This window comes from Hemicordylus capensis, chromosome 1, assembly GCF_027244095.1.
Source record: "Hemicordylus capensis ecotype Gifberg chromosome 1, rHemCap1.1.pri, whole genome shotgun sequence".
In the NCBI taxonomy this organism is placed as follows: Eukaryota; Metazoa; Chordata; class Lepidosauria; order Squamata; family Cordylidae; genus Hemicordylus; species Hemicordylus capensis.
The window spans coordinates 133,798,749-133,823,022 of record NC_069657.1 but is presented as its reverse complement, the minus strand read 5'-3'; the positions used below and the strand labels follow the sequence as shown (position 1 = coordinate 133,823,022).

The 24,274-nt window shown below is 43.1% G+C and overlaps 1 protein-coding gene across 2 annotated transcripts in view; it reads right to left on the bottom strand.

The window, feature by feature from the left end:
* Positions 1-7,545: 7,545 nt before the first annotated feature.
* SLC25A22 (solute carrier family 25 member 22) overlaps positions 7,546-24,274 on the bottom strand; it is a 106,329-nt gene continuing 89,600 nt past the window's right edge. For both annotated transcript variants that reach the window (XM_053247987.1, XM_053247991.1), the window contains exons 9-10: positions 23,999-24,074; positions 7,546-22,577 (exon numbers count right to left, since the gene is read on the bottom strand). In XM_053247987.1, coding sequence (XP_053103962.1) covers positions 22,424-22,577; positions 23,999-24,074 — 230 coding nt within the window. In that variant the 3' untranslated portion in view covers positions 7,546-22,423. The remainder of the gene's footprint in view (positions 22,578-23,998; positions 24,075-24,274) is intronic.

The following is a 24,274-nucleotide window of genomic DNA, read 5'->3' as shown; positions in this document are numbered from 1 at the left end:
TTTATTTGAGCTGAGATTTCAACCAGGGAGTTCCAGTTCATACCGTTAGCCATTATGCTATCCCAAACTCTTTCAACTGTTTCTCATGTTCCAAATATTTTTCAAGATGCTGATAAAAAGTCACAGTCTTTCCCCATGCCAAAAATCTACTGAAGCTCAATTTATGTGTAGAAAATGTATACAGTTTATGCACAACAAATTATGTGTATAAACTAGGCTGCCTGCCCTTATCTTATTTATTTATTCAATTTCTATACCGCCCTTCCAAAAATGGCTCAGGGCGGTTTACATAGATAGATAGATAGATAGATAGATAGATAGATAGATAGATAAGATGGATCCTTGTCCCCAAAGGGCTCACAATCTAAATATAAACATAAGACAGACACCAGCAACAGTCACTGGAGGTGCTGTCCTGGGGGTGGATCAGGCCAGTTACTCTCCCCCTGGTCAGTAAAGAGAATCGCCACGTTAAAAGGCGCCTCTTCAGCAAGTTAGCAGGGGTAAATCTTTCAGTTCAGTTCTATAAAACAACAGGTTACTCACATGTAAATTTGGTTCTTCTAATGGCCATCTGTTCTTTTACACCTATGGGCTTTGTGCCTGTGCATGTTAGGAAACTTCCAAGCTTTCTCTCCTACTTTTTTGGTGGGAACCCAGCCCCCTAGGTGCTATATGTGGCTACGCCTCTCATCCTCTCAGTCACAGAGTCCGCCTACAGTAGATCCAGCGGGGAGGATGGGAGGGTGTTTAAATGGACAGATGACCACTAGAAGAACCAAATTTACAGGTGAGTAACCTGTTGCTCTTCGATGTGGTTTCTGTCTTTTACACCTATGGGCACATCACAAGCTAGCGTGGGTTAATCAAACCGAGATTGCCAGATAGCTCTACCAAATGCCGTATCCTTCTGAGCCTGAGAATCTATGGCATAGTGCTGAATGAAAGCATGTGGCAAAGTTCAAGTGGCCACTTGGCAGATTGTCTAGAGGGGAACCGCACAGTCAAATGCCACTGAAGAGGCCACCACACTTGTGGAATGTGCTTTGACAGGTTCAGGCTACTGCTTACGTGCTAACTGGTAACAAAGTACAATTGTTGATACAATCCACCTGGAAAATGATCGCAACAAAGCTTGAAGACCCAGTCTAGGTCCATCATAACAGACAAGCAAAGATGAAGCCTTCCTCCAGATCTTTGACCTCTGAATGTAAAAAGCCAAAGCTCTCTGCACATCCAGGAGGTGCAATTTTTTCTTTGCCAAAGATGAAGGAATCTGGAAAAACACTGGTAAGTTAAGTGACTGCGATTGATGAAAAGTCGACACCACCATAGGCAAGAATTGAACATCCAGATGGAGCACCACCTTGTCTTGATGAAATTGTAGATGGGGGGGGGTCGTCTGATCTCAGAGCTCTAAGCTTGTTCACCCTTCGAGTGGAGGTTATGGCCACCAGAAAAGCCACTCACCACATGAGTAGTCGTGCGTCCATAGCAGCCAACGATTCAAAGGGAGGGCGTAAAAGACTCACTAGTACTACTGACTGACACCTGCCAGATCTTCCAAGCCACCAGGTGTAGTGAGTGCACCTCCAGATGAAGAATTTGTCTTCCCACCTGCAAGAGCAGATGAGGCAGAGGGGGAAGGTGTACATATTCCTGTGCCAGGCTTCTGTGACCCAGAAATCAAGGTCTTGGGCCCCCAGTGGGCTATTAATATACAACTCATCCACTCAAACTTGATTTTCAGCAGAACCGTTGGGATGAGGGGTATCGGTGGAAACAGGTATGTGTAATGTTCCTTCCAGGGAAGGGCAAATGTGTCACCTAGGGAAGCATGACCCCCTCCCACCCCTGGAGCAATACAGGGGGCATTGAGTGTTCTCGTGAGATGCAAAGGCATCTAGGGCCGGAGTCCCCCACTTCATGAAGAGGTCCTAGACAACCAGCATCCTCTCATGAGAGGAGATTGTCAACCTGCTTGACTGTCCGACCGCACATTTATTTATTTACTTTTATATACCTATGTAATAATAATAAACTTATATACATTCTGAGCTTCCTGATATGAACTGCCTACGGCGTAATATTATGGGTGATGCACCACAGCCAAATGTCCACAGCAAGGGCCAGAAGAGATTTGGAACATGTGCCTCCTTGCGAATTCACATAAGCTTTGGCCGTGGCATTGTCTGTTTGTATGGCCACGTGACACCCCTTTATGGTAGGCAGGAACCCTTTCAATGCATGGAATATTGTCAGGAGTTCCGAATCGTTTCTATGTTGGCCAGAGTTTTCCGCTGTCCAATGGCCATTCGGATGACACTCACCCACGTGAGCTCCTCAGCCCGTTTCTGAAGCGTCTGTTGTAATGATTGCAGATGGAGATGGGGGTGTTGAAAGGGGGCACCCACCATCAGATGTGTCTCATCCGTCCACTACGGAACTGCTGCACAAACTGTCGCTGTTGGATAAAGGATCATACTGCCTGGATAGTGGAATGGGTTGAATCCCTCAAGAAACCAACTCTGGAGGATCCGCATCCGGAACTGAGAGTGAGGGATCACGTAAGTGGTAGCTGCCATATGCCCCAACAGCTTCTGGATGGATCTCAGTGTTTGGGGACTCCCCTGGGTGAGGGCGCTTGCTAAATGAATGATAGTGTACATGTGAGCCTCTGGCAAGAAAATGTGTTCCCAAATTGTATTGAAAACGAGGCCAATGAACTGTATGCGCCTGACTGGTACCAGCTGAGACTTTTCAAAGTTGATCTGTAGGCCACAAACCTCAAGCTGGTACACCCTGGTATGTAGCACTTCTAGAGTGGCCTCTGGAGACCTTGCCAACAGGAGCCAGTCATCTAGGGCAGGGGAAAATCTGGACCCCTCACTCTTGAAGAAACGCAATGACTGGAGCCAAGCACCATGAAAATACGGGAAGCAGAGTTCAGGCCGAATGGAAGGCCCTTGAACTGATAGGTGTTTCCCCTTATCTTGAACCTCAGGAACCAATGAAGTTGAAGCTGGATAGAAATGTGGTAATAAGCATCGTGAAGGTCCAGGAAGACCATCCACATATCTCATTCCAGAAGAGACACAATCATAGGAACATTCTGAAATGCTTGTAAATAACATAGTTGTTGAGCTCCCTGAGGTCTAAGATCAGACGGAGATGGCTGTCCAGTTTGGGAATGGTAAAATATCTTGAGTAGAAGCCTGGCAGGTTCGCATTGATAACCCGTTCTATCACATCCTTGAGGAGAATGCTCTTGACCTCCTCCCTCTAGGGCGGGAGTAGAAGGGGTCATTACTGCACCCAAACGCGTCGGTTTCTCGTTAAATTCTATTGCATAGCCCAGTCTTATGATAGTCAGGACACAGTGGTCCGTAGTAATTGCATCCCATTCCCCGGCATATGGGGCTAAATATGTTCTGAAGTCCCACATCCCGGAGTCATTGCTTTCGTGGAAACATAGAAGGTCGTTGTTTTTGCTGTGCAAGCTTGTTGGTCTGATAGGAAGGCTTGTCCCACGGTTGATACTTGTTGGGACAAAAAGGAATGGTCAGCAGAGCGGTGTGAAGCGTAGACCTTAGGTGGCTGGTAAGGGGTCCACCTAGGCTGCTTTTGTTGCCTGCTTGAAGAGGGAAGGTCGGACATGGATCTGGAAGTATTCTGCAACTTCTGTACATTCTGAAGCATCTCATCGGTCATCTTCCCGAACAGAGCCAGACCTTTGAATGGGTCCTTGACCCTAGCATGGATTTCGTAATTCAGCCCCGAGGACAGCAGCCAGGCATGTTTCCTGAGGGCTACCGATGTGGCCATCATTTTTCACAGTGCACTCCATGGAGTGTCTGGCTGAATATAGTTCCTGCTTAGTCAGCTGGAATGCCTTAGCTGGGTCACACTTGCAGAGGCGTATCTAGAGAAAATTGCGCCTAGGGCAAGCATTGGAATTGCGCCCCCTGTCCAAACATCTGACACCCATCTTTCAGATAACTTTACCATAATATCAGCTGAAAAATACAAGTCAAGCTCGTTAGTCTTTTAATATTTCAAAAACTGTTTAGCAGTGGACGTAGCAAGACCAAAAAAATGCAGGAAAACTACAAGTTTCAGTATGCTGGGGCTCATGAAATACCCAAATACTATGTGGAGGTGTACTTGGAAAACTAAACAGAAGTGCCTGTCTCATTCTCTACTATGCATTGTAGCATCACTATTACATAAGTTTTTAAAATAAATGGAGAATTTGACTTTTCCCAGATACTCTGAAAATAATTAAAGGATATGCAGAGTAAACTGTGTCACTGCTTGGAATATATTCTAGTATTTCAGAAAGACAGTTAAAATGAGAGAAAGAGGGCAAGAAACTCCCAGTGGGCCTTAATAGTAAGGATTTCACACTGATTCAAAGACAAACTCACCATTAATAGCCATATTCTTAAGACATCACATTTAACTCACTTATCACAAGAAGCAAAGTCAGAGCAAATGAATACAATCCTAGCTCATAAGCTTCAGCTCAGTATTCACAAGCCCTGATTCTCTGTACATAGTGCCAAACTAAATATGTGTATAGTAACTTATATAATATTTATTTATTTATTTATTTATTTATTTATTTATTTATTTATTTATTTATTATTTTGCCTGTAGTCCCTTCGGAGGGCTTCCTAAAGGCCATAGGGGAGTCTGCAAAGGTTCCCCCTCCCCCCACTGGCCTCTAGGGCCTTGCAGGGACCATTTGAGCATGTGCGGTGGCCATTTAAAAAAATAAATTTTGTTTTTAAAAAATGGCTGATGAAAACAAAATGGCCACCTCACATGCTCAAATGGCCTCTCTGAGGCCTGGCATGGCCTAGGGTCTCACAGAGGCCATTTGAGCATGCACAGTGGCCATTTTATTTTTGGCAGCCATTTTTTGAATTTTTGAATTTTAAAAAATTGGCACCCCACTTCAAGTGGCGCCTGGGGCATATGCCCTGCCTACCCTACCCATATACCCTTTCTGCCTCGTCCTGAGGCAGAAAGTCTAGAGAAGGAGCAACTTTCCCCCACCAAAAAATGATTATAATGTACATGCAAATTACCATAGAGGTCTGTTAATTTGCAATTTCCAGATGGAGAAAAGTCACCGAATAAAGACATCTGCCAAATGAGTCCAGCACACGCACTTCCTTGTCACTCGGATTAGTAGAGGTTCTTCCTTTAGATTTAGCGAGGGAGGCCTCCACAACCACAGAATTTGGGGTAGGGTGATTTTGCAGAAACACCAACCCCTCTTCATGCATTTGCACTCTATAAAAGTTCTCAAGTCTACACATAGGTTGGGGCAAGATGGAAGTTTCCTCCCAATATGACCACACCTCCTTTAACAAGTTTTATTCAATGGGGGAGATGCAGGGACCCTGGCTTCCGCATCCAGTTTGCCCTTTTGTTGTACATCCAAACGACATCTCAGAGCTGAAGCCATCTGGAAACGTAGTCAGAATACTGTCTCAAATCTTCCAATGGAGTCACAGGTTTTATCTCTAGCAATGTCTCCTGTGGGGAAGAGCCCAAGGAAGTATGTTCTGAAACAGGTGAATCACCACCATCACCAATCTCATCTTCCTCTTCAGAAGAGTCCAATGGTGTCGGATTCGGGTCAGGGTCATCTGGGTGAGCCAGAAGCTCTGGTTACAGTTACAGAGTCGGGTGGACTGGCTGTGACTTCAGAGCAGCCAGAAGGACAGGTAGTGGTGTCGCAGGTGGCTGAGTTGGTACATCCACAGGTGCTGTCTGGTGGTGATAGGCGATTGGCAGACCGATCCCGACAGTCCTGCAGGGGAGAACAAGATCGTGGTTTTCCAAGTGAGTGGGAAGGGCTAGAGCCATGATATCTTGTGTAATACCTGTCTAAATACTCGTCCTGGTACTGAGATTGTGAACGGAACTTGGACGATCCCGAGGAATGCCAAGATTTGTAGTACTCACGTGGCTCTGGCATCCCATGCCATACACTTCGGGATAGGGAGCTGCTGCCACCCAAAGAGACTGAATCCCATGGGGAAGCATTTCCCATGGGGAACACTCTTCATAAGAACCCCCAAAGCAATCCCAATCCAGAGTCCTCTGCCTGTCAAACGAGAGACTACTATCTGCCCAACCTTCTGGTTCTTCCCAAGAGATGGCATGGCCTACGGGGAAGCCAGGTAGAATTTGGGTCAATTCGATCTGGGGAGTATGCAGTCTCCTCTGAGAATTCAGGGTCCCCTTCCAGATCTTGTTCAGGGTTACGGCCACATTGGATGGTAATCTGGAGAAGTCTCCCTTGGTGAAGGCATAGGCATCTTCAATACTGGTAGAGGGATTGATCCCGAAGCCTCCCTTGACCCTTGCAATGATACTGCAACCGGTACAGGCTTGGGGTCAGACAACGGAGCCAATGGAACAGCAGGTGTCAGTACCGTGGGAGCTGCCTGAATTATAGGTGTGGGCGGAGCAGGCAGCTTTTTCGTCTTTGGAATCTGAGGCAAGCATTGCCCTGCAGGCAGCTGTGGCTTAGCAGCCTTCTTTTTCTTTAGGAGCGGCACCACTCCAGCAACAACCACAGTAGGTGCCGCATCCTTCAACTTTGCAGCAGGCGGATCCGTAGCTGGAGTAGAGGGAACTGGTCCGAGCAACAGCACAGGCGTGGCCGATGGGACTGGATTCCCTGGCGGTGCAGGCAACGATACCAAAGCAATCGGTGTTGAGGATATCGGCTCCTAAACAGGGGTCGTAGTAGACGCAGAGTCTGAATCTGGCACAGAGGCAGCCGCCACCATTTTATCCTTCTTGCTTTGGCTCAGAGCCATCGAGGAGTGGAGAGCAGCCTCCCACAGAGCTGACCAGAGGCAAGAAGCCCTGTTCTTCTGGGCCTGTCGTATAAATTTCTTGCAATGAGGTCAAGCCTCAACAATACGGGCTTCCTCCAAACACAGCAAACACTCCGAGTCTGTGTCCGGGGATGGTATTTTAGCACTACAACGGACACACTTTGAGCTTAAACCGGGCACAATAAAGTCTTTAAACACCCCATTTGACATTCAGGAGCAGAGCCGTAAACTGGGATGGGGGGACCCCACAACCAAATACACAAAGAAGAAATGCCAACTACCCGATAGAACAAATATATATATATGAAAGGAAGATAGGAGAAGGGAACAAGAGAACATAAGAATAAATTGAAAGAACTTTCCTCTGTTTGCTTTCCTAGCCCAAAAGTCTCTGACCACGTCTACTGTAGAGCCGTCAAAGGAAGACTGAGGGGATGAGGAGAGGCGCAGGCGCATATAGTGGCTGGGAGCAGGGTTCCCGCCAAGAAGGCAGGACAGAAAGCTTGGAAGTTTCCCAACTTGGTTTCTGGGCAGGTGCAAAGTCCATAGGTGTGAAAGATAGAGACCACATCAAAGAACAAAGATATGCCTCTCTACTTCAGATAATTATTGTGAAGTACAGAAATACAGGTCAGCAAAACCCAAACCCACACACACACGCAAAAAACCACATTGAAGCAGCTCTATTTAGAATATTTATTCTACATGACAATACACAAACGTTATTTTAAAACTTTTCAAGAGAAAAAGTTTGCTCTCCTTTTATTTTTGTAAGCAGCAATTTCAAAAAACAGTACAATAGTTGTCCAGGGTTCCCACAGCAACAGGATATAACATCAGATAAAGTTGTTAACTAACACACACCATTCAAGATCTGTATGCCTCATGAACAAAAATTTCACACACACACACACACTCTCACATACATGCACAATGGCCAAGGTCGCAATTTAAACATTACTAGATGCTCCACATGACTGAACAAAGGGGTGTTCAAAATAAATGACACCAAAAAACATTTTTAATACCAGCAAATAAATAGTAACCTAAAATGAACATAAACCTGTCAGAAATGTTAACAGAGATTAGTGCTGCTGAAAGGGTTACATTATGAGAGGATCTGCTGGTTTTTCCATCTTTTTTTAGTTGTTACTGCTCAAGGAACTACTACACCAAGAATCCCAAGGGAGTTTTTCTTGGAAGAACCTATTAGTTCTAATCCTGCTAGATATTTAACATACATTAAAGTTCCTAAATATTGTAGGATACTTACGCTCAACCACTTTGCCCTTGTGCAACAGGCACCATCGAAACCATATCTCATGTCTTATTATATTGGGAGTTTTATAGGGACTCTTGTCAATATTACATCTTCCCTCTTTTAATCAATGTCCCAGGCCATTTGGATTTATTTTATGTAAAATGTTTGCTCTCTGACCAGAAGGATGAGATTTCCTTAAATGTTGCCAAGTTTTATCCGACTGCTGGGAAAATTGGACATCAGATAGTAGTTTCCTTATAGCCTGTACAGGGTGCACATAAGGGGTAAAATTTACTTCATGTAGTATCATTATATGTTATGTTTTGCACTGTTATTAATATATATTTTCTTTTCTCTTTCGACCTGTACTGTATCGATTGATACTACACCAAGAAAAAAGTATCTAGGAAAGATTCATTCTTTCTCTCTCTCTCTCTCTCTCTCTCTCTCTCTCTCTCTCTCTCTCTCTCTCACACACACACACACACTTTTCCTGTGAGCTAGCAAAGAGCAAGTGTCAAAACTCTATAACAAAACCAGAGAATGTCAAGTGCACAGACAGCAGCGATAAGTAATAAGGTATAGAGGCGTGCTAAAGCAGCTCGTCACCACCTTAAACACTCTTCTCTCCAGCACTGCTTCGGTCATCTAAGCACAAAACACTAACCAATCCACAGCACTGAGGAAATGACTGTGAGGATTGGAAAATATTTGAGGAAGCAGAACACAGAGAGGAGGAGAGAAAGCAGCTGCAGTAAAAATTAAACCACAGAGAACGAGAGTGCTGCTCTGCCTTTCTAACTGATGTCATGTATGGTCCAAAGAAACTCACTGAGGTCATTAGAAGAGTCACTGGTTACTTCAATGGTTCCAGGACAAAAAGTTTTAAATTTGAGCTCTCTTTAAACACACACACACACACACACACACACACACACACACACACACACACACCAACAACTTCAGAACATTCAGTAATGCACACCTTTACACAAATGCAGACCGAGGAAACTAAATTTGGCAGGCTGAAAGCCCCACTCACAGGAATATACATTCACTGGACATGCACTTTGCACAGATGTTCCAGGGCCTTCTGTTTCCACAAGGAAACTGTTAGCATTAAGATGTCCCCTGGGGTTTAAGGTTAAATATTTAACAAAGGTAACTGTTTGCCCCTCACATTCACTCACAGTATTTGTTCAACTGTTTGGAATGGCTTTGGTTCAACAAGAGAGAGAAAAGCATTGATCTGTTCCACAGAGCACTCTGAAAAACACATGTAAGCCCTTGTGCATGTCGAAAGGTACTCTCTGGACCACAGCAATTTTATTAAATGAAAACCATCATTTAAACTTCAAATGATTAAGAGTCACAGTCCATAATTTATATTGTAAACATACACCCAACTGATTCTTCATTTCCCAAGTATTATGTATTCTGACACTCTCTACTCAGCTTTAAAAGTGTGATTTTTATAAAATGGAACCAGAATGAATTATCCATCCAGTTCACATAAAAGACACTAGCAACTTGATAACAGAGGGTTTTTGTGTTGGAAATGAGGTTGAATCTTATACTGTATACTATAGGGCTTGCTGGCTTCAACTACAGCTGTTAAAATCAATGATGGGATATTATTATCTGGCCCTTTCAGAGTGCATACAGACATAGGTTTTTGAAGTGGCTGAGCTGCTGGGAAAGCACATTCATCACACTGTATAGAACTGTACAATTCCCTGGTCCAGGACTGAGCTCTGGAGAAACCAGTTTGCAGAAGAAACCAGCTGTGCACAGTACTAACTGGCCGGTGCTTGTGAAGTCAATAATCCACCTTCACGCTATCCCAAGAGTAGCATTTTAGGTCTTTTAAAATGAAATTTCCTTTTATATGAAATAACAAGGGAATTGATATTTTAAATTAACATTCATGCTATTTTATTTTATTTTAAGGTAGAAACCCACCCAAAGATTGGTGAGAGGAGCAAGACTGACAACTAAGATTAGCATTTTAATAGCTGGTAAATATGTGCATTGTGAAGGTGAGGAGGAAGTTAGGTTCAACTTGCGAGAGAAAAGGCCATAGCAAGTGCTGCTTAAAGTTATGCCTGTATGCAGCCTTAGACGAAGGAATGCCAGCAATGGCAACTGGATGCATTGCTACAGACATGCCTCAGGCCAGCCCTATGGGATCACACTGCGACTGAATAGTTTCTGACATTTGATTTCATCATTGGATAGAGAAGCAACTCAGACATTCTGAAGAGAAAAAGGAGCAGACAGAAATGGGCTAACTGGGAAGAAATAGGACCCCTGAATGACATTAAAAATACATGGGTCTTAGTCCTTCAGTGACATTATAACTCAGCAACACATTTAAATTCAGGACTTCCAGCTAGCCTTCTTATCAAGTTCTTCTGTACATGCATCAACAACTCTGCATTGAATTCTCAATTCTGCATCGGCTGTATGATTTGTGGAGCATATTTTCAAGAGGTCAGGAAAGAAGCAATTTGTGCTTTAGAGAGGAAGCAATAAGGAAGACAGAATTTCACGCTGATCCCCACTACTGTAAGACAAGTTCAGTTCAATTACCCATTAGGTGACCCCCATACCCCACAGCATTTAGAAAGTTAGAACTGAAAAATAAAAATTGAAAGAGGACCAAGGACTTCAACATTTGGCCCAACTCACTGCCTCTTTGAGAGATCCCTCTTTCCTCTCATTTACTTTTTGGAGGTCTTAGAAATGGAGCTTTCACATTCCAACTACTCTGGGAATGGCTGGGGGAGGAATAAATCATTCCCATGGAAATTTTTAGTCACAAACTAGTTTCCTAGCATAATTTACTTGTGTTCTGTAAGTAGATGACTACTTAAATATAATCATAATTTTTCTGGATACCAAATGCTAGAGCTACAGAAGCATTATTTCCACATATAGATTTCCTTGAATAGAGTTTTGAAGGTGGACATTGATCTTGAAGGACCAATCTCTCTTCTGTCCAGGGAAGAAGGATCACTACAGCTCAGACATTTCAGGCAATCAGCATTTTGGCTCATATAGCACAGTATTCTTAATCCAGACAAAAAAGGTGGTCCTGGTCAGTAGGACGTCTGATCTGGGAAGAAGAGTTTAACTATTTGAGGGATGGGGTAGCGCTTCCCTTGAAGATCTGTGGTTACTGCTGGACACAGTTCTGAACCTAGCAGCAACAGTCAGAGGTACCTTTGCCCAACTTAGACTGGTATACTAGTGCTTCCATTCCCGAAGAGATCTGATCCGGCCATGGTGACATATGCCTTAGTTATGTCACACATGTTACTTCACATTTGGATTACTCTACAGTGTGTGGAGCTCCTTTGAAAGAGTATCTGGAAACTTCAGCTGGTACAGAATGCTGTGGCATCTGTTACTGTTGGGAGCTGGTGATGGGGAATGCACAACTCCCCTGTTGAAACAACATTATTGGTTGCCAATTCATTTCCAGGCTCCATTCAGAGTGCTGTTTTTGACCCCGACAGTTCTATATGGCTTGAGACCGGAATACTTCTCCCATATGAACCTGCCTGCTTATTAAGATGGCCTACAGAGGTCCTTCTCCATATCTCACCAACATCTGAATAGTACTCAGAAGAAATGCAAGAGAGGGCCTTCTCAGTGGTCACACCCTGGGTTTAGAACTCTCTACCGAGGGAGGTTTAATCTCTAGTCTATCTAGAGGCTGTAAGATCCTAGCTCAAGGAGGACTGAGTGTAGTATCCAGGTCTCATGGGTCCAAACTAAGAGATACTTTCACTGCATACAAGCCTATAAACCAATCCACATCTCTCTGTTCCCATTAAAGGTATATTTCCAGTCTTTCTAACACAAGGTGACACTTCTTTTGTGAAGAGATCTGTTTAGGTCCAGACCTTTGCATTTTGCCTTCCTTATGTCTCGAAAGAAGTGTTTTTGCCGATAATCTTCACTTAGTATAAGTATAAATACTATCTGCAAAATCTCAGAAGAAAAAATAGTGACTATTCATTGGCACTGGCTAATATATTTAAGTGAAATCAAGTTGTAGGAGTGTCCACTTCTTACCACTAAGAATGAGCTTAAAGAAAGCCAGCTAAAGAAACACCAGCCCAGTTTAGAACTGAGCACGGAATAAAGGTCTCTTCTTGCATGATCTGGTTTCCCTTTTTTTGCATGAACTCTCCCCAAAGTTCAGATTTCGCCTGCACCCTTCCCCCAGCTGTTCCCTTCCACAGATGGTAATATCCTTGTCCTGTTTCCAACTCAGAAGGTCTCCTCCACACACCACTCAGACGAAACATAACTGGAAGCCTGCAGACAGCAGATTCCCCCAACAGTCTTCTAGCCTCTCCCTGCCCATCCTGCTCACATGACATGGCACTTGCTCGGTTTGTTTTTGAGCTGCTCTCATGTGACATCGTTGGTTTTTGTTTTTTTCTAAATCATGCTAATAGTGCAGGCTTTGATGACTGCACATCAACAAACCAGGAGCTTAGTAGTGTGTCACATGTGTGTTTCACAAAGGCTATTCACTTTACCTATACAAAAGTTGGGATTTGGGAATGCATCCGCACTATTTCACAGTCCAGTCAACACTTTGTTGTGTCCTGCCTTCCCACATTTCAGGATTCTAACTGATCATTCTGCCCTCCACCCCCAGCAATGACTTCTGCAATCACTGAATAATGGGAATTAAGTAGAGCTAGGCTGTCTAAAGGCCTACAACACAACAGACTCCATTGCCACAGGTTTCAGTAAGTTACTTTTCTGTAGCTTATCCACAGTTGTCACAAAGATGTGAAATACAAAAGGGAAATACAAAAGGCAAGCTTCAGAATAAAAAACAGTTCCTCTCTCCTAAAACACAGGAACAGCTTGCAATTAAGTCTCCTTCCTGGATGGATTCACTCGAACATTCACTCCAGAGCTCTTCCCTCTGCTGTGAGAACACTGTTCAGACTTCCATTATACAGTTGCACTCTCACCTTTCCTCCTCCCAGTTAAAGACAAGAAGTCAATTGCTGATGATCTCATTGACTGGGAGGGAAGGAGGGAATGCCATGTACAGAGAGCACAACAGGTTTCATTGCTGCTCAGCTGCTCTCAGCAAAAACAGAGTCTCACACCAAGATAGCTCTACTCAGGGCCCCCTGTCCATTTTGGATCAAACACCCACCAAAATCGATGGCTGTCCATAACAGGTTGGATCCCAGAACTTCACTTTCTGAGCAGAAGACTTTTCAGTTCATATGGGTATGGATCTGTTATTATTTCTTCCTGTTCGGGGATGCAGACAGAGGGAAAGCTTGAAGAGCAACTTCTCACTAAAAACTTTTTGGGTGGAAAGACACTTTTAAAAGGAGGGGGAAAATCTATTTGGTGGGAATTTGGTAAAATGAGAGTAGATCTGCAACCCTACTCCCCTGTGTCGTCCCTATAAACTTGTCTCCAGAGAGTTGGTGGACTCGGGTTCCTGAGCAGCAATTTGGGAAGTACAGGGGTGGGAAGCACAGGAAGTGGAAGATGGTGAGAATCAGGACGTGCACACGCACACACACCCCGCCGGCAAATCCTCCATTTGTGTTCTGGATTTCAGTGGTGACTGGCTGCAAAGGAGAACCAAACCTAATGTGAGCTCTACATCGGGCAAGTTCATCTAGAAAAGTGGTCTGAAATCTGAAAACCCAAATATCTCATAGTACTAGCAAATTAAGTGCAACTTTATAACATTATATACCTATAATACAAGAATAAGGAAAACACACAATACACAGCTCCTCTGAGGTAGGCACATGTGATCTTTCTCTCTCCAGTTTTTTTTAAAAGGCACAGTATAGGCTGTACCACAATCTTATGATTTCTCCATTTTCAAAGATGGTGTCTTGTGTACGGTTAAAGTAAGTACCAAACTGGGCTTACGGCAGGAGTAGGTCCCTGATGACTGGGGGGGGGGGAAGAGTCCTGAGGTATGTAGCAAGATCATGGCCTTGAGGGGAGAAAACCCACATTATTATTTTTTAAAAAGTCAATACCAGGAAAGACACACCAGGGGCTACATGTGCACAGTTGGAAGATTCCAAGAATGAGCAACAGCAATTGAATGTTGTGCACAGACACAAGGACATGGAAACTGGCTGCTGTGGAGGGGGAAACATGGAGCAAAATGCTTACCTAGCTTGCATTCCCCTCAGCCTCAACATTTGCCAGGGTGGCAAAGGCTGAACAGAATGCAAGTGAAGTAAACAAACCACTCAGCTTGAAAGTACATTGAGGGGAGAAAGGCAGAGTGAAATGTAAATGAAGGGAGAATTCTGCTCAGCATGAATACAGACACGTTGGGGAAAGGAGGAGGAACAGACAAACTGAGCTGGAAAGGAATATCTAAACCAAACCTATGTGGGAGCAAACGCACACAAACTGACACCACGTTTTGCAGTCCCCATTTGTTCTATTACTAGACAACATGCCCCTTTCCCAATTAGGACCTGTTTTATTTAAATAAAACAGACTTGGGCTTTTCAGACTACGCATTTAGACTTCAGAACACATCCATTGGGCAAAGAGGCACAGAATAACTGAAGGGAGAAGTGGAATGGAAACTGAACTATTATGAGGCTAGGAGCCTTTCCACATGGTGGTTTATTCCATTTCTTTTCAAGCTCCTACCTTAGCAATGGGCTCTGCAGCAGGTTCCAGATGACTGTCTCAGGTTCTGAAAAAGCGAATCATCCCTCCTTATGAGTTTCAGTGCTCTAGCAGGACAGAGAGCACCTTCCATCGTGCGATTTTTGCAGCACCACCTGCTGGCCACTACTTGTTTCCATCAGTTTTCATAATCACTTGTGGTCATGACAAGAGACTGGCTAGTAGGCAGCACTGCAGATATAAATATAAATATATATTCAGCCAGATGTGGAGCACAAGGAAGGTGCTCCACATCTGGCTGAATAGCCAAAACCCAACAAGGAAGGACAATGAGCTTTTTCAGAATCCAACACAGGCAGCTGGAACCACGCCTGCAGGAAAGCCTGCTCACTTGAAAAGATGTGGAATAAAGCAGCATGTGGATATTCCAAGTTCTGTTCTGTGGTTATTACGGAAGAAGAATGTGGAGCTTCAAAGTGCCAATTCACACTCCCATTTCTCGGGTGAAATATTGTCACACAGCAAATTTCCATTTCATAAATGGCCTTCTGAACCTCCTGTGTGGGAGCTTCTAGAAGACTCCTAGTTAACTGTGTAGAGCCCAAGGAAAAGTCTACAACATGCAGTCTTTTCCGTATCAAAAGTGGCCATGTAAAAATCCTAAGGGTTAACTTGCTTGCAATACTGAATGGCAAAAATTCCTGGACTTTTTTGGTACCAGTTTTGTTATTTTTGTTTTTATATACTAAGTAGTTCAGAGCAATAGCACACACACCTAATCTTAAGCTAGTTCTATGAATGTTGGCTAGCTTTTTAATTACTACTGATATAACACACAAATTCTAGAAAAGCTTATCTAAGTGAAGTAATAATTAGATGCTTTCCCTCAGTATGGTGGGGAGGATCTCTTGAAAGATGAGCTATTTTGCCTGCTGAAATAAAGGACTTCACTTGAGAGTTATGCTGAGAGAACAAAGCTTGGATGAAAGGTTTCCAACAGTAACATGTAATGCCTTCTCTAGCCCCAGTTCCAAGGTAATGAAAGGAGCAAAGCAACAACACAAAATAGATGTCTCAATTGATACAAGATTGTATGAATCAATAACCAGAGCAACCATAAGCAACCAGATTATGACATGCTGAGGCCCTAAACTGCATCAAGCTTAAAAGGCCCCATAGCATTACAAAATGGAATGGAAATCCCACCCTGGCACGTCAGTCACACCCCATCACCACGCTGCTCAGTTACAGCGGCTTTCATTTGAGGCAGTGAATGCTGTCTGTAACTGTGATGGCGGGCATTGGTCTAACCAAGCTCTGTTCTGGTTTTAATATAGTTTACAGTTATTTCTGCACAATTTATAAACACAAAATGATAAATAACTGTGTAGCCATATAAATATATGTTTGTCTTAGAATGATCATGTCTGTTTTAGTCTTTGTCCCCTCTATTTTTCAACCATTAATGTAAAACTTGAAATTTCAACGTTTTGGTATTCATAGGCTCCTCATAATGTGAGGTCTTGAGCTGTAGCTTACTCAGCTTGTGCCCATATCTGGCACTGCATAAGCACCTCTTCAGAGCACAGGACCTATAAATCTTGAACCACAAAAGGGGTTCACCCATGTGGCTCTATCTGCTCACCAGCATCTCAAGTGCTTGTTTTTTGCCCCATGAATTCATGTTGCTCTGTTGCAATAAACCCCTTCCTCTTGACTGCAGCACCATGAATCCTTGCCTCTAGATTTCATAGTAGTGTACAAGACTACTGTATAAGGTTACTTTCCAGATAATCCAGGAAGAACACATAGGTCAAGGATCTAACCTCTGTAAGCACGAGCAAAAACCAAAACCCAAGTGGTATTTATTAACAGGTCAACACATTTTAAAAAGAGAGTGTGTGTCCATTCTACATGAAAAGAAGGCATCTGAAATATCATACAGATACATTTAAGGTCCTCAAAAGGAGGGACAGTCTTCATAAAGTCTGTCCAAAGAAGATCACTCTTAAGACTGAACTGGGTTTTGCAGACATGATCTAGTAAAAAATCACTTATAAAATGGGAAGTATAAATGCCAAGGAAAAACAGGCTCTAAAAGCTAAAACCTTTAGAAGCAGAATATTCCAAAGTACAAAAACTGTCCAACTGTCAACTGAAATATAATACTTTTAAAATCATCACCCATTAAAGGTTCCATGACTTGTAAAAACTATTGGTATCGTAGTTTCTAAGAAGATAAAGGTTGGGCTAATTGATCTTTTTCCTAGGACCTGTTTGCCAAAATTAATGATGTTGCAACCATTTACTATACTAAATTGTGCAAATAAAAGCCACTGCATTTTTATGGTATCTGGTTGCCACACATAGAATTTCAGAGGACAAGATAAGCCTATGATTGATAAGAGCAAGCCAGACACAAATGGGTTTTTGAATGCATTTATTATCTGTTTTATTCACTATATTTAGATTTTGAATGTAACGATAAATTAAGAAAAAAATGTTAAACACACAAGAGGTAGAACTCTTCTCTGGCTTTACTTTTCTTTCTTTTTTAAACCTCATACACTGGACTTTACGCAGCTCTCTTGTATGGGACAGAACTTTTCTGCTTCAGCCTGCCTGAGTAAGGATTGTAGGTGCAAGTGTGTTTATACAATCATTTATGAGGGGGAAATGTAAGTCAATATGGCAACATTTCCCCTGTCATTTCTCACATGGCAAGATTTCTATTTAACTATAAAATAAAGAATGATTCCAAATGAATTCTCTTTAAACCATGGTTAAATATAAATCTGACAGTTTGGAGGTCACATTCATGAAATCATCGTATACATTCAAATTCAGTGAGACACTGAAACAAGAATTTGAAAGATATTCATAATCCGCGATGACCTTCATGCCTTCAGACTGCATTTAGAGGATTGGGGGGTGGGGTGTGTGTGGATAATTTTAAAAAACCCACAAAAACTTTTGTTCAGTAAGATTTGTACCATTTGGTCCTTAGAGCTTGCTGTACCTTGTTGAACTTAAAACATTTAACTGTTTAGTGCTAGCATAAACTGATGCAGCTAATCCCTATTTAATAAATCAGTTGCACTACCAAAAAGCTGCTTGCTCCTCGGTGAGTATGGAATGGCTAGGACACTTGCATAATGCACACTACTCTTTAACCTACTTTACCCTGACTATGAGTACAAGTATGTGGTTAAAGAAACAAAATTATGGATATTTCAACGCATGATTATGATTAGAATGGGGAGTGTAATTCATATTGATAGTTGCATGCAGTTTTTTTTTTTAAAGGAATTAAGAGCTGTGATCTTGTGCATAAGATAACAGTTGTGCCCAGAGTACAGGATAAGTGCTAGAGACGGCAATGCAAGACCCTTTCAGCTTGAAAGATGACCATCTACAGCAGGCATATCAAACACAAATTCACTGAAGGGCCAAGGTTTTCCACCCAAATATCCAAGGGCCATATCTGTACTTTTTCATTAAGGAAAGTGTTAATTCCCCAGGTCCTGCTCCTAAATATCATCCCCAGCAGTTTATTGCCACAGATTGGGAACAACCAGCAAGCTTTGTGAAAAAGTACCCCAGACTACTGCGCCAAATGGCAGTCTTGGGGGGGCTACCCCCCAGTATATCTATTTGCAAACACACAACAGATCGGCAGCATTTAACTTGCAAATACTTTCTGTGCTATGTTTTGCATTGGAGATGCAAGCACTAAAAAAGCGGCACTGTCCTGTACTAGGACAAAGAGAGGTCAATTGGAATGGGGGAATGGTAAATGAATCAAGGCAGTCTTATGTGGGATTGGTCTAACTCTGGCTGCAGATTCTAGCCAATGATACTCACCATGCTACTTAGCACTGCATGTTTAAAGGGGATGAGTGGGAGGCTGGTGCCATGGCATGCAATAGTAACCATTGCCAAGTCGGTCTCTTTGCTCTACAAAGGACACCCCTGAAAATGACTGTATTATGTGGAATGTAGTATGAATCCCATGGATTCATACTGGAGACCCCAAAGGGACCAGTAAGGCCCTTGACCAGGTGTTTGAAATCCCTGATCTATAACAATGGTATATTTGAGCTTGCAGCTTGTCACCAGCACTCACAGATATGTTTGAAACCACTTCATTAGATTTTTTTTTTTAAAGACACAACTGCTGATAGTTTGGACAATAAGCCTTTGAAGTCCCGAAAGCTTTGGAAGCTGCCGTTTTAGAGCATGTCGACATTGCAGACTGAAGTGGTTTACAACTTCCTCACTAAGAATATGCTGTAAATAGTAGTTCCATGAAAAAACAGGGATCTTCAACACAGTATTCTTTAGATTCACATAAAATTATCATGGTGGAAGCCATGGAACCTCTAATATTTTTAGAAAGTTTAACATTGCATTAAATTCATGTTTACAACTTAGGCAAGCCTCAGGCCTACAGCAGTAAGAATCTGCCAACATTAAGCATTTCAACAAGCAGACAGCATGGATGACTAGAAAAAATATCACTATATTTTAGTAAAACTGGAGCTTCAGAATATTTTCTTTTATCTCAAGAAGTAGTGCCTTCTCCCTTTACTGGATGCAGTGCTGACCCACATTTCAGCAGAAAACTTGTCTTGTAAGCAAGCAAGAGGAATCTCAGTGGCAGCATTGCTAACTTGGGACAGACTTCAGGCACAGCTGTTTTCCTTTAGACCAGCATTTCTACATCTACCCTTGCTTTCATTCTGACAATTCACCAGTAGTTAAAAACAAAGCTTCACACTATAAATCTCACACACACCATTACAGATTACATTTTGTGTCCCATTTCATTTTTGCTTCCCTTGATACAACATTTCTTCCCAGGTTTCAGCTACTCTTTGCTTTTTAAAGTGCATCAACTAACCCTGAAAACTGTGCTTCTTAAAAGATCAAGGAGTTATTTATTTCTGTTTTAAGAAATACCGAACACATTGTTGGAGATATTTCTGGCTTAGACAGAGAACCTGTGATGTTGTGGTGAGCTCATATAGGTTATCTTATGTAGGTGATACACTGGGCCAGATTGGCAGGTACTCGCCTGGCCCACACAATTAAAAGGGGGATGCGCCGTGTGCAACCGTGTGCATGGGCGCTGGGGGTGGGGGGAGCTGTTTGTCCCAATGGCAGCTTTACATGCCCTCCAGGTCATAGTTTAAGCTAGTATTTGGAGCATGTGTCGAGTGGCTGTGTGGACAACCAGCCCCCACCCTGCATGCGATAAAAGGGACATGCTGGAAGTATGTCAGGACGACAGTGAAAGATGGCACAGTGGGTGCACACTTGGTGTCCCTCTCTTAATCACGTGGGCTGGGAAAGTACCATCTGAACAAGTGGTCCACCGACTGTTCACTTTATAGGAATGTAAAGTGATGGGGAAAGCATGAAGTTACGTAAATCAAATGATTAAATATAGCCCATATTATAATCCAGTCCTAGCCATTTTTCTTAGTTGTGTTGCAAGAGACTATCTGAACCAACTTACAACCAGCTTTTTGAAATAGATAGGTTTTAACATTTAATTTGAAATGCAAATAGGGAAATAACCCATTAAATCCTGCATTTAGGGCTTATTTATATATTATGGAAAAGCAAAAAGAAAGCCACATTAACAAAAAAATTCCCCACTCTTGTTCAAAGAGTTCAATAGTGACATTAACATGATTAACACTTGAGACATCACCAAGGACAGATGTGAATACAGAAAGGCCATTTGCAAAAATGGAATAAATTATGAGTAATGTCATTTAAAGCAATGTACAGAGACAAAACAGTGAGAACACAGGATCAAATTGAAAGCAAAAAGCCTCTTAAAACACATTATCCTCAAAATTTAGATTGTTTTCTTACCAGAACAAAAGGGCGTTGCAAAATGTTACATTGAATTTATTTTTTAAAATTCCTTTAGTGTTGGAAATTCAAGCAGCACTATATTAGCACCTGAGAAGCAAAGAATGGAACTAATCGTATCAATCAAAATAGGCGGAAGGCAGTGCAACGAGGAAGAAATGATTTTCATTGTTTTGGGATGAAATGAGCGACACTCAGACTAAGTGTTGTATTCATAGAAGTACATTCTGCTTACACAACGAGGAACGATTTTCACCATCCTCTTCTTCCCTTTGATGTCCCAGAGGCCCCCTGAAAATAAATCAGTGAGGATTGGGAGACCTTCAGGAACATATTTTTTGAAACATCCAGATAACAGAGGGAAGCGGGGGGATTGATGAAAGTCTCCCCTCCCGTCCTTGCAAATGCAGCATGTACTTCTGCGAGCGCAGTGTTAGTCTGAACGTCACCTATTGTCTCTAAGCAACATTGAGAAATCCCAAGGGAAATCAAGTCTCAACACTAAGGCTTCACCTTAACAGAGGGAGACAGATATATGTTCCTGTGGAACTAGCTGTTTATACAGAGAGGATTCACAAAACATGACTAGCTGCCAACTTGGGCCTGAATAGGAAAACTAGTTAGCAACCCTGAAAACAACTTACTGGATTGGAGTAAAGAACTGGTAACCCAGCCAGTGTGGGACAGCATAGTTCCTTTGACTTTAGTGCACCCAAACCTCGAGAAATGTGCAAGATGACCCTACCTCGATGTCAGCTGAGCTACATCTCCCTGTACGATCTGGCTTTTTGCATTATTTACAGCCACAACAGAGCTCAGCTCTCCCTAAGTTACCCTTTGGCATTATCTGTGCTCCCAGAGGGCAACAGGAGAGAGGCACAGGTCAAAAGACACAGACATTTGAAACACTGGGTGTGACAGCAGCATTACTAACATCAGCCAGGCTGATTGAAAGGAATGTATTACTGGTAGGGTTTTTATCCAGCATAAATTAAAAAACAGAGAGAGAGAGACCCCCAAATTATTCAGTTCTCTCCCACCCCAATGGCTCACAGCTTGTCCACGACACACCTTGGGATCAGCACTGCATTCCCACAGAGATGTTCCTTACACAGGTCAAGTGCAGAAACAGTGGGTGAACCTCTTGCTCTCGCACACCCATTTAGGAAGGTAGGTCCCTTTGACCACGTGTAAATGTAAGATGCAACTTTCCCTTTCCCCCCTCCTTTGATATCCGCAGAGTTCATCCAAGTCCAGCTCATTTTGGGTGGGTGGGTGGGAGGGAATATTTCAGAGAATGGTCTAAAAACAAACATTTTAATTCCAGCAATTACCTGCCTTTTCAGTTGACAAGGTGGCCTCCCTTTTTATGGGTACCAGCCCCTTCTCTTCCCCAGAGGCCCGATACCCAAAGGGGGGTGGGTGGGTGTCAAGTCCTTTTGCTCCTTCTTGATCTATTGGTAATTCAGAGGACAAGGGTAGATTACTTCCCCCTTGCCAAGAGAAGCACCAAGCCAGTCTGTACTAACCAGTGTTCTTGAGACTGATAATTAAAAAGGAGATATGCATAATTAGGTATCCTCTCTGGAGTAATGGTGGGGCCCATGTTGACCAGAGGAAAAATAACTTGGTTTGCAGACAACATTCATTCCCTCTGTTACTGCTTTAACCCTTTGTGCTGTTGCTCTGACACCACGATCACAAAGAATACTACGATGAATTCCAACTGGATGGGGAGAAGTGTGAGGGGTTAATCCCGGCGCTTTGGAAGCATATCTATGATGGATTCAGCAATGCCGATGAAATAGACAACTTGTGCAATACCAAACAACGGGGCGATGACCAGGGCTCTGCAATATGCTCCCTTCAAGAAGGCCATGGGACCTTCTTTCCGCCAGATTTTCCTAAAAAGGCACACAAAGAAAACAGATGAGACTATGGGTGTTCCTTCCGTGCATCACAACTTTCCCTTTGCCTAGCTTTGCCACTTAGAACACCAGTTACCTCTATCAAAGCTACTCCTATCGTGCTTTAGGACGCATAGTTCTTTCTAACAAGCAGGCTTTCACCCTGAACAGATCAGTTTGACAATGTCCTAAAGACAGGGTACCGAGAGGGGGTGGGGATTAACGTTTAAATTGTTGGCATCTACTCAACATTTAGCATTATGGGTAATTTAGTCTCATTGTAAGTGTGTTGTGTCCCCTCCAGAGTACCTGGTCCAGTCACCCTGGTTCAAGCTTCCACTGGCAAAGAAAAGCTCAGGACCACTCAAATCCCAGTTTTTAACATTCAAGTTCCAGTATTTAAAGAGGGATTTAAAACAAAATGAAAGGCTCAGTGTCATGCTCCTTTCAGTGGCAACTTTGCTGAGAAATGTATAAAACACAATGGAATCACAATTATGGGCTGCAGATTTCATTCATATGTGAAAATAGCCTTGCCAAAAGAAAACATATGCCAGTGATTCTTGCATGTGTATTTGGAACCAACAATGGGCGAGAGGTAAGCTTTCAAGCTTACTAACATTGGGTTCTAAGAACAATGCAAAATAAAGGAAGGGGGAGAAGCTCATTTCAGAGTTAGAACTTACAAAAGGACCCAATTAGTGATTTCATTACATTTTAATAAGGCCCCAACAATTTGAATTTTAAGTAGCTTTGAACATTTTAAGCAGAAAATAGATTTTAAATGTCATACATAAAGGTTTTTATGCATATAACGATCCATAACGCCACCATTAGTTAGTAGGGATGTGCACAAACCTGTTAGGAGGCCCTTTTATGGGCCTCCGAACAGGTTCGAACACTGGCTGGTTCGAACGTTCGGCGGGGGGTGGGGTAGGACTTTAAGGGTGGGGGAGGGTGCACTTACTCCTCCCCCCACTCCCCTCTGCCGCTGGCGCTGGAGTTTTGTAAAATCCCTCGGGGTGGCAGTGTACCTCCTTGCCGCCCCTTCTTCTTCTTCGGCCAGAAGTGGCCGGAAGAACTGGGCGTGCGCGCACGTTGCAATCACGTGTGAGCCTTTCCCTAAGTGCACAAGCCACTTCTGGCCGAAGAAGAAGAAGAGGCGGCAGGGAGATATGCTGCCACCCTGAGGGATTTTACAAAACTCCAACACCGGCAGGGGGAAAGTGGGGGGGGGGGGGAGTTGGGGGAGGGGGAAGTGCACCCTCCCCCACCCTTAAAGTCCTACCCCCCACCCCTTTGAGCCACCCCCACCCAGTTCCGCGCACATCCTTATTAGTTAACAGTCCTTACTAACGATGTCCTGGGGACAATTGCCCAAGCTTCTCCATTTGGTGATCACTGGTGAGATTGCTTACCTGGCACAGTCTGTTATCCCTGAGTATGTGTCCTCATTGACTCCCCTCTGCAAGGACTGTAGTCTTGTCTTGATTACTGGAGAGGGGGGAAAGGCACAGAGTTTGATACAGACTGCAACAGTGACTACATCTGATGAATTTCTCAAGACTTCCCAAAGTTGTTTTGACAGAGCACTCTCCCACATGCAAGGATCAAATAATTGCTGAGCTGGAAAGGATTTCATGACCTCCCTTGACAACTCTCCCTTTAAGAACAGATTAGCCTAAATCATCCAG